This window comes from Periplaneta americana, chromosome 10 (genome assembly GCF_040183065.1).
Source record: "Periplaneta americana isolate PAMFEO1 chromosome 10, P.americana_PAMFEO1_priV1, whole genome shotgun sequence".
Classification (NCBI taxonomy): Eukaryota; Metazoa; Arthropoda; class Insecta; order Blattodea; family Blattidae; genus Periplaneta; species Periplaneta americana.
In genome coordinates this window covers 164,986,187-165,006,546 of record NC_091126.1, presented here as the reverse complement: position 1 = coordinate 165,006,546, position 20,360 = coordinate 164,986,187, and the positions used below count along the sequence as shown (strand labels likewise).

The window sequence follows — 20,360 nt, the reverse complement described above, 5'->3', positions numbered from 1 at the left end:
ATTCGACACAACACTCGCCTATCACGTAGAGTGTCTGATGACCTATTAGGGGAAAAGTGGAAGGGGTCGTGGGCGGAGCTTCTACGTTCGCTATATTGCGATTTGCCCTAGATTCCTCGTATGGTAGCTCGGCAACGAAAGAACAAAAATGGCGAACGATACCACCTACCTAGACTTTATAGAGCCTTCACTTCCTAAGACGTAAGCGAAGAGGAGGAGTCACGCCGGGAATAACAGCGTCGCGACTATAGTAACTTCGGGAAGCCAACTTTAGAACAACAGTTTCTAGATTTGTAATCAGAAATTTTCAAAAAAGAATTGTTTGTTGAAAAATAATTTTGACGTTCTTTAAATACCACACCCCCTTACAGGCTTAATTAAAACAAAAATTAAACATATTTGTAATGAGAATTAAACTAAATCCATTTGGGGTATGGAAATATATATTCTGAAGAAGTGAAATAGCCAATAATTGTGTTTTTTTATATTCTTTCTCTTCAGTGGAGTGTCCCCTTGAGAATGATGTTAAATTAATTTTTCTTGAACCAGGTCTTTGGTGTGGAGAGAAATGGAAGATTCACCTTGATCCACAAAATAAGTTAACTGAAAATAAAATGTTCCTTGTTGATCAAAGTGCTCGCTTAGTTATAAAACATTAAACTTATTCGGGAGGTTTCGGTTTTCAGTCCAAGGTGCAGCCAATGATTTGGGGGTTTTAGTGGGCTTCTGACACATAACTAAGAATCTAGGTAAGAATAGTTTTCTCAAGGCAAATATAAGATTGGTTTTGGCTTCCACTACAACAAAGGTGCAATTACTGATTGGCGAGATCTGGGCTCTTACTTTTAGGGGGCCTATTCTGTGACCGGTAAAAGTGAAGCAAAATGGAAAACTGAAATACAATGGCACTTTACCTGGCAGATAGTCGCGATATGACAAGTTAGTTAATGCTGCTATAAAGAAAAACCGAAATTAATCTTGTGCTTGTACTTCAAAACATTGCAGTAACTTCTGAGGAACCAATCTGATTGTTTTACAGGCGGAGTGCGAGCCTTGCAAGCCGAGTGGCAGCAAAGAATCAGATGAAGAACCAAAGGAAAAACGAGTCAAATTTGATGTCAAAGAAGAAAAAGGCACACAAGAAACCAAAGAAGACGGAAAGGAAAAAGAAGTTGAGGTAGGAAAAAACAAAAATGGAGTCATGGAAGAGAAAAACAAACAAGAAGTCACAGAACAAGAAGTGATGGAAGAAAAAGACGCGACTGAAGAACTTCAAGAGAATATGCTTCGCTGCGTTGTGAGTTCCAGTACAGAAGAAAACATCCCAGAAATGATGGAAGAACAAAACACGACTGAAGAACCTCAGCAGAACATGCGTTGCTGCGTTGTGAGTTCCAGTACAGAAGATGGCTCCCAGATGATTGAGATTATTCATTTGAATTAACATCCCCAGCAACACACAACGACACCGGTGCCATCGTCCGGACAAAGGTCTGTCTTGCATTAATTTTTTTCTTTAGTTTGTGTGAATATGCTAGTGTGATCCATTATTAGAAGGCTGCGGATTCATAAGCACCAAAACTGTGTAAATATTCTGAAAACACTTGGGAAAATATGCATTAATATAGAAAATATCCAATGACTAAAAGTTCTAATGCCGGGGACTTGACGATGAAGCCGATGTTTTTCGTAGACGGTTTCTTTCTGGAGGGTTGGGCATCTGACGAGGTGCTCCCAATCAATCTCTTCATTCAGCCCGCACAATTGACAAATAGGTGAGCGGAGGATTCCTATTCTGTGTAGATGTTTTGTCATGCAGTCATGGGGTGTAATTAATCTGAAGGGAAGAGGATGGTATTTTTTAAAACGTTTTTCCTATTTGGTGTAAAATATTAATTTTTTGTATGTGGAGAGCTCATAGCTGTAGCAACTCAACCAAATATAAATATTTTGAAAAAAAAAATATTTGGGGGCCCAAATTTGAAAAAAAAAAATATACCCAATGCAGGATTTTACTAAAACCGTTATATCTAAACCATTTTTAAATATAGATTCAAACAATTTTTTGCAATGTACTTGAAAAAGCATGCTCTAAAATCTGTCTGTAACAGAATTTTTATATTAGTTCCTGCGTTTGTAAAATAAACAATTAAAATTTAATAACGCTTTTTTTTATTTCTTTTTCGCAAACAAACGGGCATATTTTAAAAATGAAATCTATTAACAAAATTCTGTTACAGAGAAAAGTTTCCTAATAGTCTAAAGAATGTGTGTTCTAAATTTCATGCATGTATCTCTAATAGTTCAGAAATTATATACATTTTTATCTGGCAATGTAGCAAAAAAATGAAGTTATCGGAAACAACGATAAAGGGGTCGTGTGATTTAAAAGTCCATAGCGCAGAAAGTTTAAAAATGGCGTCTCAACATCTGATAAGGACATAAATACCCATAAAATGTTATGCAATGCATTACCCTATCAAAGAATATTTTAAAGATTTTTTTTTTTCGAAAATTTAATTTACCGGAAACAACTATGAGAGGGGGCGTGTGATTTAAAAATCCATAGCGCAGAAAGTTTAAAAATGGCGTCTCATCATCCGCTAAAGGCACAAATACCCATAAAATGTTATGCAATGCATTCCACACATAGGACAAAGTATTCTAAAGAATTTTTTTTTTAATTTACTCATTTTTCATCAAAAAATATCGTCCTCTCCCCTGAAGGCTGCTACTGCAAACTTCCTAGGTTAATCAGCACCTACTCGTTATCCCTGGCTTTGATTTTCACAGCGTCTGTTTTCTTGCATTCCTAATTATTTTTATATTTAGTTAAAAAATCCAATAACAATGACTTTCTAGATTAGTAAAATGGGATCCTTTATTTCTTTTCACACCATCAGTATTGCTGTTCATTTTTAACAACAAATAATAGGCCTAATTACCAAACAGATCGTAATATTGCACATGTTTTCTCTATTTGAAGTGGGTGAAACTCATTCAGAGTAATTTTAATTTTGGCAAGGCCTCCCTGGTTCATTCTCTTCCCAATTTTCGCTGAAGTTAAAAAAATCTTACAAGTGAACACTATAGCCGTATATTAGCCATACCAACACATAAGACATCATCGTATTCATCATCATACACAATCTCGCTCTCGCGCTTGTGGAATACTTTACCCAGTGACATCAGAGACTGTCGGAATTTAATAGCGTTCAAAAGCAAGCTTATTAAACATTTTCTTACTGCGTAGAGTAGGCTTAATTTTTACTCACTGAATAAAAAAAAATTTTCTCTCTTTTTAACTTTTACAATAAACTGTCTAGCCTTTATTAATCAGTTAATTTTTTAGTACTTTGATTTTTATTGTATTTGTAAATTTAATATTAATTTTAATTATAATTGTAGTTGTATTCTTAATATTGTAGTGGTAATATCCTGGTAGAGGGGAAGAGAAGGCCTGATGGTCTTATCTCTACCAGATTAAATAAATAAATAAATAAATAAATAAATAAATAAATAAATAAATAAATAAATAAATAAATAAATAAATAAATAAAATATGATGGGGCAGATAAAAAAAGTAATTTTTTTCTTCCACCATGATTATGTCAAAAGAAGTGGTTATAGAAATTTTGGCCACTCGACCGCAATTACGAGGGCCGTAAAAAATAAGTTCGCTAGGGGCTGTTAACAGAAAGAGAACACAATTTCATTGGAAAAATTTATTGGAACAGAAACAGCAATTGTAGAGCTATTTTTCAACACATTCCCCACCGGAATTGAGACATTTGTAAAATAATGGGATCGACAGAGATGTGCAGACGGCTGTCAAATGCTGGTTCCGATCCCAGGCGGCAGACTTCTACGACACAAGGACACAAAAATTGATCTCATAGTGTGACGAATGTCTCAATTCCAGTGGGGGATATGTTGACAAATAAAGCAGCAATTGCTGTACCTGTTTCAATAAATCTTTCCATGCAATTGTGTTTTTTTCTGTAAACGACTCCAGGGAAAATCACTTTCTGGACGGCTTCGTAATTGCGCTCGAGTGGCCAAAATTCGTATAAGCACTTCTTTTGACATTATTAATATCGTGGAAGAAAAAATTTAACTTTTTTATCTGCCCTCATCAGATCTAGCATCTGTAGCTCAATGGGCGCAAAAATTTGGATTCAGACTAAACCCAGACAAATCACAAGCCATAATAATGGGCCACCAACGAGCATTAAACAAAATAGATCAAGCCACTGTATCAAATACAAAAATAAATAATACTACAATTACATATAGTAAGACAGTAAAAAATTTAGGGGTATATTTAGATTCAAATTTTAATTTTCAAAGTCAAGTGACCTACATATGTAAGAAAACTTTTTCCATAATTCATTCCCTCAAACACTTAACCAATGTTTTACCTCTCAGCCTTAAAAAGAACCTGATCCAAAATTTAGTGATGCCCCACTTCGATTATTGCGATTCTTCATTCACGAATCTAAATACTGATCTTGCCCGTAGACTACAGCGTGTTCACAATATCTGCGTTCGTTCCGTTTGTAACATTAAAAAATTCGATCATGTAACACCGTCACTAGAATTGTTGTCTTGGAGTCCACTTAAAGAAAGAAGATTCTTCAACTCTCTCTTATTACTATTTAAAATCATCCACACCTCCACACCCTCTTACCTAGCATCTCGTTTTGTTTACCTTTCACTACCTCGAACCCGGTACATGTACCTTCTCTCTATTCCTCTGCACAGAACATCCTTCTACTCATCATCTTTCAGCATATCTATTCCACGCCTCTGGAATTCTCTCCCTGACCACGTCAGAGACTGTCGGACAATATCAAAATTAATTTAAATTTAAATTAAAAAATCACATTCTAGTTCGTGGAATTGCTTGTTGAACACATGTCAGGTTGCGCAACTTCACCTTAACCCATGACATAAGTTATGAAGGGTCCAGGGGAAGAACATGCCAAGTCACATTTTACTGTTTTTACAGGAGAGCAAGTTTAAAGTTTCAAGGACCATTACATTCTATTGTCTCTGAGTTATCATTTTTTCAAATATTTCTGTCTTAATCAAGTTTTTACTCTGTACAATTAAACGACTGAAATCTCTATTGCCTGAGGTATTACATGGCATCCAAAACAAAAAATTGATAAAATTGGACTTAGCACGTTTTTCCCTGGACCCTTCATATAGTAAATATTGTAACTATGCTGTTGTAAAATTGAAAATTAATATGTAATGCATTTATTATTATTATTATTATTATTATTATTATTATTATTATTATTACTACTACTACTACTACTACTACTACTACTACTACTACTACTACTACTACTACTACTACTACTATTATTACTACTACTACTATTATTATTATTATTATTATTATTATTATTATTATTATTATTATTATTGTCAGTTATCGATATCATCATTGCTATCTCTGTTTTCTTTCTTTTCGTTGTATTAGCCCGATGAGAGCTCTATAATGTACTTTTGACTCTGTTGACCCTCTCTAGGGCTTTAACATAATTTGTATCATTTTCATCAGTGTTTGTATTTCTTTTTTGTATTTATATGTGCTATCTGGTAGGATGGAAGAGAAGGCCTTATGGCCTTAATCCTGTCAGATTAAATAAATTATTATTATTATTATTATTATCCCTTCTGGAAATCGTTGTTGGAACCGAAGTGCACGAAAAAATGTCAACACAACTGTTAAAATTTTAGCATGTGTTAACAAGCAACGGGTTAGTGCATTTTTAACATCTGATGATGAAACCGGTCCTTAACGTTCTGTATGCTTATCATTACGCTTAGGGGGGAGGGGGGCAGAGCATGCAAATATGCAAAACCCGCAGGGTATTCATAAGTGTAAGTGAAATTGTGTGATATTATGATTAGCCCTATACGAATAAAGGCTCATTCACAATGAAAATTAAACATAACGTAAGCGTTAACTTAAGAATGTAAACGTTACGGTAAATTCAAGAAATCAAACCATCATTCACGATCGGAACATAAACATAACAGCAAACATAGACTAATTGATTACCATGGAAACATAACAACGACACCATTTCCTCATATTCTGTCGTATACTTCAGCGCTCCACGATTGTGTTCTGTTTGCAAATCACATAAGCATAAGCATGAAAGTTTAGAGTTTCCAAACTTTCATGTAACGTCTTACGGTAATGTTTATGTCAATGCTTATGTGAACCATTGTGAATGATTCCATTTGGTAGCCTGGGTGCAAACTTCTGTGTTTATACGATGAAAGAGTAATGGAACGGAGAAAAATTCTCTCTGGCACCGGGATTTGAACCCGGGTTTTCAGCTCTAATGCTGATGCTTTATCCATTAAGCCACACCGGATACCCATCCCGGTGTCGGACAGAATCGTCCCAGTTTAAGTTCCAACTCTTGGGTTCCCTCTAGTGGCCGCCCTCTGCACTACGTCATAGATGTCTATGAACGTAGGACTGAAGTCCAAACATGTGCTGAGGTGCACTCGTTATGAGTGACTAGTTGGCCGGGATCCGACGGAATAAGCGCCGTCTTAAATCACGAAGTGATTTACGCATATCATATAAGTTATATTATTTGAATGTACCGAAGTAACTTACATATGATATTTCCATGCAGATATTCTGCGTCATCATACGATGTGGCTTAATGGATAAAGCATCAGCACGTAGAGCTGAAAACCCGGGTTCAAATCCCGGTGCAGAAAAGAATTTTTCTCCTATCCATTACTCTTTCATCGTATGATGACGATGAATATCTGCATGAAAATATCATATGTACAGGGACATTATTTTATTTTTACTAACATTTTTAATATTAACCTGGCTATATCCTTGGATTAAGGTCTACAACCGGAAACACCGCTTGCTCCCCCTTCCAAGACTGGAGTTCGATGATACTGGCGTAAAATACAAATCACTCTACTAGGTATAGGAGGGAAGAAAAGTAGTTCATCCATTTACGTAAACTAGGAAGTATCGCGATTTTGAGTTTGATAATTTTCATTAGGTTTTTGTTTAATCAAAATACAGTACTGTATTAACACTTAGTGTTTTTACTCACGAATAGAGCTATCCATGCGGACGTATTCATTATGCAGTGTATATTATACTGTTTACAGCACATTAGCGTACAATATAGAGAATGAAGTTAAATTGAAAAATAATCATAATATGGATAGTTAAACACATTTTTGAAAATGGTGGCCGTTAATTTCGATACAAGCTTCAGTTCTTTTGTGCATATTATCGCACTATAGACTATTGTACCTAATTCCAATTGCCAGTTTCGTCCTTCGTACTAGTAACTCATGTTGAAATAATTCTGTACCTACTCTATAAAAGAGTACATTATGTACTGTAAATTCAATCTTTACTTCTGCCCGATCCGAAAAGATAAAATTACTCAGACATCCTATCTACTGTCCGTCCAACTGGTTTTGTCGCAGGGTCGTAGAAAGGAGGGGGAATCACGTGACAGTTAAATACTTAACGAGGCCCTTTCTTTTGAGTTATTTTAAACAGTTTTATAATATTACGTAGACGTCCAATTCCTAACAGAAATTAATGTTTTCAGAAAAGAGCTAAGACAGCCCAGCTACTAGACTTTACAGAGGGGCGAACAGAAGCAGGTGGGGGAAACCGGGATGCGACGTAGGCAAACGGAAGACAGTGCCTGTGCAAAAATATGATTGAATATTGAAAACTCTTTCGTTACTGGAAAACGCGAACATATTTCTGGAACGTACTATACTCAGTAACGCAGTACTCCACACGGGTCCTCTGTTCTGTGTGGAGAACCATTGGAAGTTTACTAGTAGAAGGGGTGGGAGTGAAGTACATTAAAAAATTCAGATTCAATAAAAATTGAAGTAAAAATAAAATGATGTCCCTGTACATCGGTACATTAAAATAATATATATTCTGTGTTTATGTTACGGTTATGTTTAATTTTCATTGTGAATGGGCCTTTAGTGTGATTGTGGTTATGGGAATATGTGAGTGCGTCAGCGTGTATATATCTGTGCGTGCGTGCGTGTACGTGTGTTTTTTTATTGTGAGTTTCGGTGTGATCTGAGAATGTGAATGTGTGGGGGCAGGATCAAGAGTGGGGTAGGCTATATCAATCAATGTGCGATTGTGTCTTCGTGATTAGCCACCGGCGTGGCTCAGTCGGTAAAGGCACTTGCCTACCTGTCTGGTTGCATTCGGGCGCGGGTTCGATCCCCGCTTGGGCTGATTATCTGGTTGGGTTTTTCCGAGGTTTTCCCCAACCGTAACGTGAATGCAAGGTAATCTAAGGCGAATCCTCGGCCTCATCTCACCAAATAACATCTCGCTATCACCAATCTCATCGACGCTAAATAACCTAGTAGTTGATACAGCGTCGTTAAATAATAATAATAATAATAATCCGTGGCGCTACAGCCCGTGAAGGGCCTAGACCGACCAGCCGGCTGCTGGCCTCACGCCCACATGCCGAAGCAGAGGTGAACGATCATCCAACCAGAATGGAGGTATCGTGTGGCGTTATAGCTGGCATTCGCAACCGGATTTCGCTACCTATCGTAGCTTCCCAAGTGCATCACGATGCTGGGAGGGCACCGGTCCCATACACTGGCCGAAATTTCATGAGAAAATTTCTTCTCCCATGAGGAATCGAACCAGCGCGCATTCCGTAACGCGAGTCCTAGGCGGGATGCCTTAGACCGCGACGCCACGGCGTCGTTAAATAACCAACTAAATTATTCTTCGTGATTTCAGTAATGGGAGTAGGTTAGTAATTATTGTGCCAAAGTTCCAGTGTGATTTCGAGATTTTGAGTGTTACTGTTATATATTTTGTGTCTGATTCTAAGAACGAGGGCATGGAAATGGGATGGCAACAAGATTGTTGAGTGTGTTTTGTTGATACGTGTGACATAATTGAAATTGCTATTATAATTTGTGCTGTTCTTTTTTCTTTGTATCGTTCGAAGTATTCTAGTTCAGGACCATTTGAAATGCAGTGACTATGTCATGAGACAGGTATACGGCTATATAAATTGCGTTGTTTGTTCTCAAGCATGAATTGGGAGAGAAAATTTTGTGGAAGTTTTTGAGCATACAATCACAGAATATGAAACCGAGAAGAAAAAATTATAATCACGAGATCGAAAGCATTTCCGTTGGGTTTTCATATAAGATAAGCTTATAAAGTATACATATGTAGAGTAAAGTATGATAATATTGTGAAACGAGTAATATTGTGATAGTTATTTTTGAGAATTTATTACAATTTTACTGCGCGAGAGAAGGGCCAGTTTTGTGCAGCAACTTGGCCACGAACATTCCCTTAATATGTTGACGCGAAAAACCGATCTTCCTCTCGCTCAGTAAAATTGTAATAGATTATCAAAAAGAACTATCACAATATATCTCTATCAAAATATTACCAAACGTTACCCTATTATATATATATATATATATATATATATATATATATATATATATATATATATATATATATATGCCGGCCGGGTAGCTGGTTACGGACTGGAAGGTCCGGGGTTCGATCCCAAGTTGTGACGGAATTTTTCTCGCTTTCAGAACGGCCCCGAGGTTCACTCAGCCTCCTATAAAATTGAGTACCGGATCTTTCCCGGGGGTAAAAGGCGGTCAGAGCGTGGTGCCGACCACATCACCTCATTTTAGTGCCGAGGTCATGGAAAGCATGGGACTGTACCTCCATACCCCCCAAGTACCTTCATGGCATGTGATGGGGAATATCTTTACCTTATATATATATATATATATATATATATATATATACCTATATGTATTTTCCCTTTTCGGTCTTATCTAGTGTAATTCAAAGTTGCAAAGAATTTACTGTAGTATACTGTATTTAGAATTAAACTACAGTAATACATTTCATTTAAAGCGTAAAAAGATACATAATGCATATTATAGGCCTAAATTTACTGTTAGATTGGGAAGCCTCCCTCCCAATAAAGGAAACCTCCCAGATGCGGACAGATTGTTACGTCGAAAAAATCGAAAAATCGAAAGAGAACTGGGAGGACAAATTTAAAAGGTACGCAAAACGCGTCCTTGCAAGGGGTTGGGGGCTGTACAAAACTAAGTATGTGAGCCCCAAGCCTGTTGGCCACTAGTCTCACTCCGGGTTACGCTGCTCCACTGAAGGAGCTCTAGAAAGTTTTTAAGGGGAAGCCGAAATTGGACGTAAACTCTTAGGTACTACATACGCGAGGGGGACAGATTTGATCAAGTGATCACACAACGGGGCGAGGAGGAGATTGCTGGTGTTTGCCGTTAGGATGGCGAGACGCTGTCATCTGTTGTTCGGTGACAAAGCATGTGAAGGCCGTCGGAAGAAGCGCCGTGAAATCTAAATCTGCAATTTGAGAGGTCCCTGTCCTTTCAAATTGCGACTAATTGAGTGACCTCGTATATTTAATAGACAATTTAGGTTCTGACCTAGGGCATGCGTCGTTTATAATAAAGGGGGATATATATGGGGAAGGGCATATAGGTCCGTGGCCCATTTCTTATAGGGCTCATCTCGACATTTGTCTTACGCCTTAGGAAAACCACGGAATACCTTAGGCAGGATGAGTTGTCTCATATATAAGAGACTAGCCAATTTGGCTATTATGTAGGAGGTGATTGTTGTCATGAGCCTTGTTGAATCGTCTCTACTTTGAGACCAGCCATTTCGCTATATGATGGCTCAATTACGAAGAGGGGGGGAGAGATGTAATTGTTAATTGATTTAGAGTAATTAGGGAGATTCATGGGGATATGAGTGCAGGTCCGTGGCCCATTTCTTTTAGGGCTCATGCCGACATTTGTCTTAGCGCCTTAGGAAAACCACATTGTCACGTCTCTTCGATGTCCTAAAATGAGAGATTTCACTGTAGGCTATTCGTAAAAAGAACAAAATCACGTGAAATAACTCCTGATACGATGTAAACAACTGGATACACTAGAAGTGACTAGTGACATAGACCGTTGTTCCGACCAAGAAATTCATGGTTGTAACTCGTGTAGAAGCGCCTCTGATATAGATATTGAGGAAAAATGTTTGTGACAGCTTTGTATGATTATACAGAGCTTTATTCCATTAAAAATTCTAATTTTTTAAATTGTAACATAGACCGTTATTCGGCCCAACGCTTCAATTACTGAGAAATGTCTCCTATGGACATCGGCCACTTTCTGGTAGAACAAATAGGCCTACCCGTCCCACTAGGAGTACTGAAAATCAGTCGCCATTAATCACTGCATATGACCTACAGCTCAGGGATCAGAAGTGAGGTGTTGTATTCCTAAAGCTAGAGAGAACTGTAGGTCAATGGTATTCAATCAAGCGTACACCTGGGGGTATGCGGGGTTGTCTCAAGGGGTACGCACCCCACTGACTACGTATGTAAAAATGCTGACAAATTAATTTTATTATAGGCCTACTTTTTGATAATTATTGCAATTTACGTTTATTATTTTACAATATAAACTCTTGTTTTTCCTTGCTTCAATAACAGTTTTATATAATTAATTATTTTATTATTGCTTCAATGGGTATTATATGTAATAATAATAATAATAATAATAATGATAATAATAATAATAATAATGATAATAATAACACTTACTGGCTTTTAAGGAACCCGGAGGTTCATTGCCGCCCTCACAAAAGCCCGCAATTGGTCCCTATCCTGAGCAACATTAATCCAGTCTCTATCATCATATCCCACCTCCCTCAAATCCATTTTAATATTATCTTCCCATCTACGTCTCGGCCTCCCCAAAGGTATTTTTCCCTCCGCCCTGCCAACTAACACTCTATATGCATTTCTGGATTCGCCCATAGGCCTACGTGCTACATGCCCTACCCATCTCAAACGTCTGGATTTAATGTTCCTAATAATAATAGTAAAAATAAAATAATAATAATAATAATAATAATAATAATAATAATAATAATAATAATAATAATAATACTTACTGGATTTTAAGGAACCCGGAGCTTCATTGCCGCCCTCACATAATCCCGCCATTGGTCCCTATCCTGAGCAAGATTAATCCAGTCTCTATCATCATATCCCACCTCCCTCAAATCCTTTTTAATATTATCTTCCCATCTACGTCTCGGCCTCCCCAAAAGTCTTTTTCCCTCAGGCCTCCCAACTAACACTAAGTTATAGGCCTATGCATTTCTGGATTCGCCCATACGTGCTACATGCCCTGCCCATCTCAAACGTCTGGATTTAATGTTCCTAATAATAATAATAATAATAATAATAATAATAATAATAATAATACTTACTGACTTTTAAGCAACCCGGAGGTTCATTGCCGTCCTCACATAAGCCCGCCATCGGTCCCTATCCTGAGCAAGATTAATCCAGTCTCCACCATCATATTCCACCTCCCTCAAATCCATTTTAATATTATCCTCCCATCTACGTCTCGGCCTCCCCAAAGGTCTTTTTCCCTCCCACCTCCCAACTAACACTCTATATGAATTTTTGGATTCGCCCATACGTGCTACATGCCCTGCCCATCTCAAACGTCTGGATTTAATGTTGCTAATAATAAAAATAATAATAATAATAATAATAATAATAATAATAATAATAATAATAATAATACTTACTGACTTTTAAGGAACCCGAGGTTCATTGCCGTCATCACATAAGCCCGCCATCGGTCCCTATCCTGAGCAAGATTAATCCAGTCTCTACCATCATATCCCTCCTCCCTCAAATCCATTTTAATATTATCCTCCCATCTACGTCTCGGCCTCCCCAAAGGGCTCTTTCCCTCCCACCTCCCAACTAACACTCTATATGCATTTCTGGATTCGCCCATACGTGCTACATGCCCTGCCCATCTCAAACGTCTGCATTTAATGTTCCTAATTATGTCAGGTGAAGAATAAAATGCGTGCAGTTCTGTGTTGTGTAACTTCCCCCATTCTCCTGTAACTTCATCCCTCTTAGCCCCAAATATTTTCCTAAGCACTTTATTCTCAAACACCCTTAACCTATGTTCCTCTCTCAAAGTAAGAGTCCAAGTTTCACAGCCATACAGAACAACCGGTAATATAACTGTTTTATAAATTCTAACTTTCAGATTTTTTGACAGCAGATTAGATGACAAGAGCTTCTGAACCGAATAGTAACAGGCATTTCCCATATTTATTCTGTGTTTAATTTCCTCCCGAGTATCATTTATATTTGTTACTGTTGCTCCCAGGTATTTGAATTTTTCCACCTCTTCAAAAGATAAATTTACAATTTTTATATTTTCATTTCGTACAATATTCTGGTCACGAGACATAATCATATAGGCTACTTTGTCTTTTCGGGATTTACTTCCAAACCTACCTCTTTATTTGCTTCAAGTAAATAATAATAATAATAATAATAATAATAATAATAATAATAATAATAATAATAATAATAATAATACACATTTATTTTGCATACAACATCAGTCAGAGTCTTTTGATATTTCTTTTACAATTGCAATATAGTTTGTGGATACGAAGATAATGAAGATGTGTATTGGAGTTATACTGTCAAAAACGATTGACTATCACTGCTGTAGATGATGGCACAGAGCAGTCTATCATCGTGACGGAAGATTGATCGATCACACCAACGAACTCATATTGATAAGGAGTTGGCTCCAAGCAACCCACAAATGACGGAGTTTAAAATTTGTTCCTTGATAATTAAAATACGTAGAACGAAAGCATCGGTTCAGATTCTGAAGCATTAACTTTGATGGAATGGCGGGCAGGTTGAGACTTTTATTATCCTTGGGTCGTGTGTCACAGCGTAAGAAAATGCGAGCCAGGCCATAAAACAAGCACATAAGCTCACGGACCCAGGGACATTCAATATGACTCCTTTGTTCAGTTTCATTTGTGTTTGGAACTGCGTAAACAATAAATGTCACGTAAAATAATTTGTGGCTCAATTTCGACTTGGGCTTGCTATAAGAAACATGAGAGTCTCAGCCAATTAAAATTCTTTTCTTGCAAGCTTCATATTCGTACTCCACATTTCGGCACTAATTCTCACTACAAATAATAATAATAATAATAATAATAATAATAATAATAATAATAATAATAATTAAAATTCTTTCTTTGCAAGCTTCATATTCGTTGGCCTACTCTAGATTTCGTCACTATTTCCTACTACAAATAATAATAATAATAATAATAATAATAATAATAATAATAACAATAATAATAATAGTAATACTTACTGGCTTTTAAGGAACCCGGAGGTTCATTTGCCGCCCTCACATAAGCCCGCCATCAGTCCCTATCCTGAGCAAGATTAATCCAGTCTCTATCATCATATCCCACCTCCCTCAAATCCATTTTAATATTATCTTCCCATCTACGTCTCGGCCTCCCCAAAGATATTTTTCCCTCCCACCTCCCAACTAACACTCTATATACATTTCTGGATTCGCCCATACGTGCTACATGCCCTGCCCATCTGAAACGTCTGCATTTAATGTTCCTAATTATGTCAGGTGAAGAATACAATGCGTGCAGTTCTGTGTTGTGTAACTTCCTCCATTCTCCTGTAACTTCATCCCTCTTAGCCCCAAATATTTTCCTAAGCACCTTATTCTCAAACACCCTTAACCTACGTTCCTCTCTCAAAGTAAGAGTCCAAGTTTCACAACCATAAAGAACAACCGGTAATATAACTGTTTTATAAATTCTAACTTTCAGATTTTTTGACAGCAGGCTGGATGATAAAAGCTTCTCAACCGAATAATAACAGGCATTTCCCATATTTATTCTGTGTTTAATTTCCTCCCGAGTATCATTTATATTTGTTACTGTTGCTCCCAGGTAGGCCTATTTGAATTTTTCCACCTCTTCAAAAGATAAATTTCCAATTTTTATATTTCCATTTCGTACGATAATCTGGTCACGAGAGATATTAGTATAATTTTTCTTTTTGGGATTTACTTCCAAACCTATCTCTTTACTTGCTTCAAGTAAATAATAATAATAATAATAATAATAATAATAATAATAATAATAATAATAATACACATTTATTTTGCATACAACATGAGTGAGAGTCTTTTGTTATTTCTTTTACAATTGCAATGTAGTTTGTAGATACGAAGATAATAACGTAAAGGTGTGTATTGGGGTTATACTGTCAAAAACGATTGACTATCACTGCTGTAGATGATGGCACTAAGCAGTCTATCATCGTGACGCAAGACTGATCAATCACCAAGGATCGGATTCCTATGTAATTAAATATTATTTGCGTGTGATAAAATACAATTAACAAAGTTAAAAATTTCGAACATGAAGTTTCAAGTTTAAAACCCGAATTTTATTTAACATAAAAACACATATTTTCACAAAAAAATTATGTAAATACATAGGCCTATTTTCAGGAAATCTATTATAAACACATAAATCTTGGAGTTTTTTTACTTAAATAATTTTTTACAAGAACTTTTAAACATTTAAACCAAAATAAATTATGTTACTCAGAAGTGCGTTATCTTTTTAACAATTCTTGGTTGCTTCGTGTTTCTAAGCGCTGTGTGGTGTATCCGTGATCCATTTTTGTAATAGTATCGCCTCAAGTTCTGAGAACTGCTAGGCAGCATATCAGTGTTATTATTAGAGAATAAATTAACATGGACAAGGAGGAGAGATCTTGCAACACATAATTAGGAATGTTTATTGTTGCTGAAGATGATTTCATTCCACGCTTTGTTTGTGAAACACAACAGATAAGAGCTCGGGTATGAACATTATTTAATTTAAACAAATCTCTAGCCTCTTGCTCATGTCCATCAAGTAAGGCAATACTTCATGTTGTGATTCCTTGTTATCGGGCTTCATCATTCGATATCCTTCAAGATATATACTGAAAAATGGTTGTTTAAAAAACGATTTGACTTTCCTATTAGCAAATCTAAGCTTCTTGTGTGACACCATAAAATACTCGAAACATCCAAAAACCTGTTGTCTGAAACAGGGAGGTGCGTGCCGTGAAAATTAGACTGCACTCGCTACCAGGTTCAGAAGTACAAGTACTAAGGGACAAATTCCAGATTGCGTTTGGGAAAAACAGTGGATATAAAAAAATGTGTAAAGTTGCTCAAGTATTGGAGGGTGTGCCTGTAGGTGAAATTGACGGTGTTTGTGTTTGTGACATTCCTCTCTTTAAATATGCACGTCTGACGTCCTGTGATGTGGAAAGATCGTTTTCACAGTATAAGTCGTTGTTCAGAAATAATCGGCATGCATTTTTGATGGAGAATTTGGAGATGACCTTTGTTGTTCACTGCAATTCTTGGCCAACTACTAGCACTCAAGTGTGGTTGGTGAATAGGCCTACCTAGGAACATTTTTTTCCAAGCTAAGTAAGGTATTTTTGTCATATTAAAAAAAATTTTTTTTTTTCATCTTTAGCAAATATTTTCGTACTTCTTAGCACATAAAGATAAATATATTTAAATTTTTAGCACATAAAAATCCGCTCCCTATCGATCACACAAGGAACTCATATTGATAAGGCGTTGGCTTCAAGCAACCCAGAAAGGACGGCGTTTAAAATTTGTTGCCTGATAATTAAAATACGTACAAGGAAAGCATCGGTTCAGATTCTGAAGAAACGAACATTAACTTTGATGGAATGGCGGGCAGGTCAAGACTTTTATTATCCTTGGGTCGTATGTCACAGTGTAAGAAAATGGGAGCGAGGCCACAAAACAAACACATAAGCTCACGGACCCAGGGACATCCGATACGACTTCTTTGTTCAGTTTCATTTGTGTTTGGAACTGCGTAAATAATAAACGTCACGTAAAATAATTTGTGGCTCAATTTCGACTTGGGCTTGCTATAAGAAACATGAGAGTCTCATCCAATTAAAATTCTTTCCTTTCCAGCTTCATATTCGTACTCCATATTTCGGCACTAATTCCCACTACAAATAATAATAATAATAATAATAATAATAATAATAATAATAATAATAATAATAACACTTACTTACAAATGGCTTTTAAGGAACCCGAAGGTTCATTGCCGCCCTCACATAAGCCCGCCATCGGTCCCTATCCTGTGCAAGATTAATCCAGTCTCTATCATCATACCCCACCTTCCTCAAATCCAGTTTAATATTATCCTCCCATCTACGTCTCGGCCTCCCTAAAGGTCTTTTTCCCTCCGGTCGCCGAACTAACACTCTATATGCATTTCTGGATTCTCCCATACGTGCTACATGCCCTGCCCATCTCAAACGTCTGGATTTAATGTTCCTAATTATGTCAGGTGAAGAATACAATGCGTGCAGTTCTGTGTTGTGTAACTTTCTCCATTCTCCTGTAACTTCATCCCGCTTACCCCAAATATTTTCCTAAGCACCTTATTCTCAAACACCCTGAACCTATGTTCCTCTCTCAGAGTGAGAGTCCAAGTTTCACAACCATACAGAACAACCGGTAATATAACTGTTTTATGAATTCTAATTTTCAGATTTTTGGACAGCAGACTGGATGATAAGAGCTTCTCAACCGAATAATAACACGCATTTCCCATATTTATTCTGCGTTTAATTTCCTCCCGAGTGTCATTTATATTTGTTACTGTTGCTCCAAGATATTTGAATTTTTCCACCTCTTCGAAGGATAAATCTCCAATTTTTATATTTCCATTTCGTACAATATTCTGGTCACGAGACATAATCATATACTTTGTCTTTTCGGGATTTACTTCCAAACCGATCGCACTACTTGCTTCAAATAAAATTTCCGTGTTTTCCCTAATCGTTTGCGTATTTTCTCCTAATATATTCACGTCATCCGCATAGACAAGAAGCTGATGTAACCCGTTCAATTCCAAACCCTGCCTGTTATCCTGAACTTTCCTAATGGCATAATAATAATAATAATAATAATAATAATAATAATAATAATAACAATAATAATAATAATAATAATAATAATAATAATATAATAGTAATAATAATAATTAAAATTGTTTCCTTGCAAGCTTCATATTCGTAGGCCTACTCCACATTTCGTCACTATTTCCTACTACAAATAATAATAATAATAATAATAATAATAATAATAATAATAATAATAATAATAATAATAATAGTATAATAATAATAATAATAATAATAAATGTTATAAGTTATAGCTCTTAACTCTTTGCAAAATTTAAGGGTTGAGAATTATAATGGTACTATCTGTTATTTTGTCGAAAAAAAGGAATTTTGCCTAACATCCGGGGTCTAGTGATAAGAGTAGGCCTAATATCGACCCTCCCAAGTACTAACATTGTAACTCAATTTTTTTATGGTTTTGAGTTATCCTAGTTAATATGGTCTTAAATTAAATATGGGAAATGCGTGTTATTATTCGGTTGAGAAGCTTTTATCATCTAGTCTGCTGTCAAAAAATCTGACAGTTAAAATTTATGAAACAGTTATATTACCGGTTGTTCTGTATGGTTGTGAAACTTGGACTCTCACTCTGAGAGAGGAACATAGGTTAAGGGTGTTTGAGAATAAGGTTCTTAGGAAAATATTTGGGGCTAAGCGGGATGAAGTTACAGGAGAATGAAGAAAGTTACACAACGCAGAACTGCACGCATTGTATTCTTCACCTGACATAATTAGGAACATTAAATCCAGACGTTCGAGATGGGCAGGGCATGTAGCACGTATGGGCGAATCCAGAAATGCGTATAGAGTGTTAGTTGGGAGACCAGAGGGAAAAAGACCTTTGGGGAGGCCGAGACGTAGATGGGAGGATAATAATAAAATGGATTTGAGGGAGGTGGGATATGATGATAGAGACTGGATTAATCTTGCACAGAATAAGGACCGATGGCGGGCTTATGTGATTGCGGCAATGAACCTTCGGGTTCCTTAAAAGCCATTTGTAAGTAAGTAAGTGATATGGTCTTAAATTGTTTCTTTTTCTTCCAGTACTATCATTGTAACTCTAAACCTCCCCAATTGTATGTATAATCTTATTGTTACTCTACATATCTGTATACACTAATTTACACGATCATTTTAATTAAAACTTCATTTTCATCTCCTGAAAAATGTAAGAAGGTGATTTGCAATGTTAGTACATGTGAGGGTCGATATTTTGATAGTTCTTTTTTGAGGATGTATTAAAATTTTACTGAGCGAGAAGAAGATCGTTTTTTTTTGCGTCAACGTATTAAGGCAGCCTTGGTGAAAAGGCCATGGTGCGCCGAGGCACTGTGTAAGCTGCAACGCGCATAGCACCTATGGAGGGAGGCGGACAACCGAAGGGGAAGTTAATGTTTAGGACGTGTAACGAAGAAAGAAATGAACAAGAAAACATAGGACACATTATCACAACCTAAAATTAACTGTCTTCAGAATGTCTCTGCGACAAAGTTTCAAAATCAGGAATTATGTCACTTACTGCCAATCGTAGTTGATCACGAAGGTATTTGTCAGTCGTGATCTAAATTTGATTTTTACTATTTTCATTCTTGAAAATAATTTTTCACAAATGTAAGTTACAGCGAACATGGCTTCAACAGAGCAAGCGAAAGAACGAAGCTTCAAATATTTATTTTTTTCCAAAGATTTGAAAAGTTCAATATTTGTCAAGTCCTTACATCTAGCTTTCATTTAACGTCACATTGTAAATCTGTGAGTTTAAATTGAAAATCTAACCGCATTATTCGTACATCTGCTGTAAAAGAATCGACGTACAGAGATGATGATGATAATAATAATAATAATAATAATAATAATAATAATAATAATAATAATAATAATAATAATAATAATAATAATAATAATAACACAACCTTTTAATGTTTAATCAGTAACATGTAGTAACTTATAATGCCGTTTTATGTTATACAACGCTTTTCCTAGTAATATTTGTGAACAAATCATACATTTAATATTTTCATCATATTGTAAGCAAAAGAATGCATCCTCCCATCCTACTTGAAACTTTCGTTTTTTTATAGAGGTACATGGTTTCGAGAGAGATATTGCGACGATACGCCACTCGCAGGTCCGAGACAAATATAAATAGAACGGAGTTTGACTCCAGTGAGTAAGAGGGTGGGGGTTGTAGGTAGGAAGCGAGAGAAAAGCACTGCGAGCCACATTGTGCTCGTGAGTCGCATTTTCGCCGCGGCTGTATTAAGGGAATGTTCGTGGACAAGTTTCTGCACAAAACCGGTCCTTCTCTCGCTCAGTAAAATTGCTATAAATTCTCAAAAA

General features: G+C 36.4%; 1 protein-coding gene across 1 annotated transcript in view; it reads left to right on the top strand.

Moving 5' to 3' along the window:
* LOC138707346 (gelsolin-related protein of 125 kDa-like) overlaps positions 1-20,360 on the top strand; it is a 76,272-nt gene that overhangs the window by 35,250 nt on the left and 20,662 nt on the right. The window contains exon 6 of the mRNA XM_069836633.1: positions 1,040-1,491. Within this exon, the coding sequence (XP_069692734.1) occupies positions 1,040-1,444 (405 nt within the window). The 3' untranslated portion in view covers positions 1,445-1,491. The remainder of the gene's footprint in view (positions 1-1,039; positions 1,492-20,360) is intronic.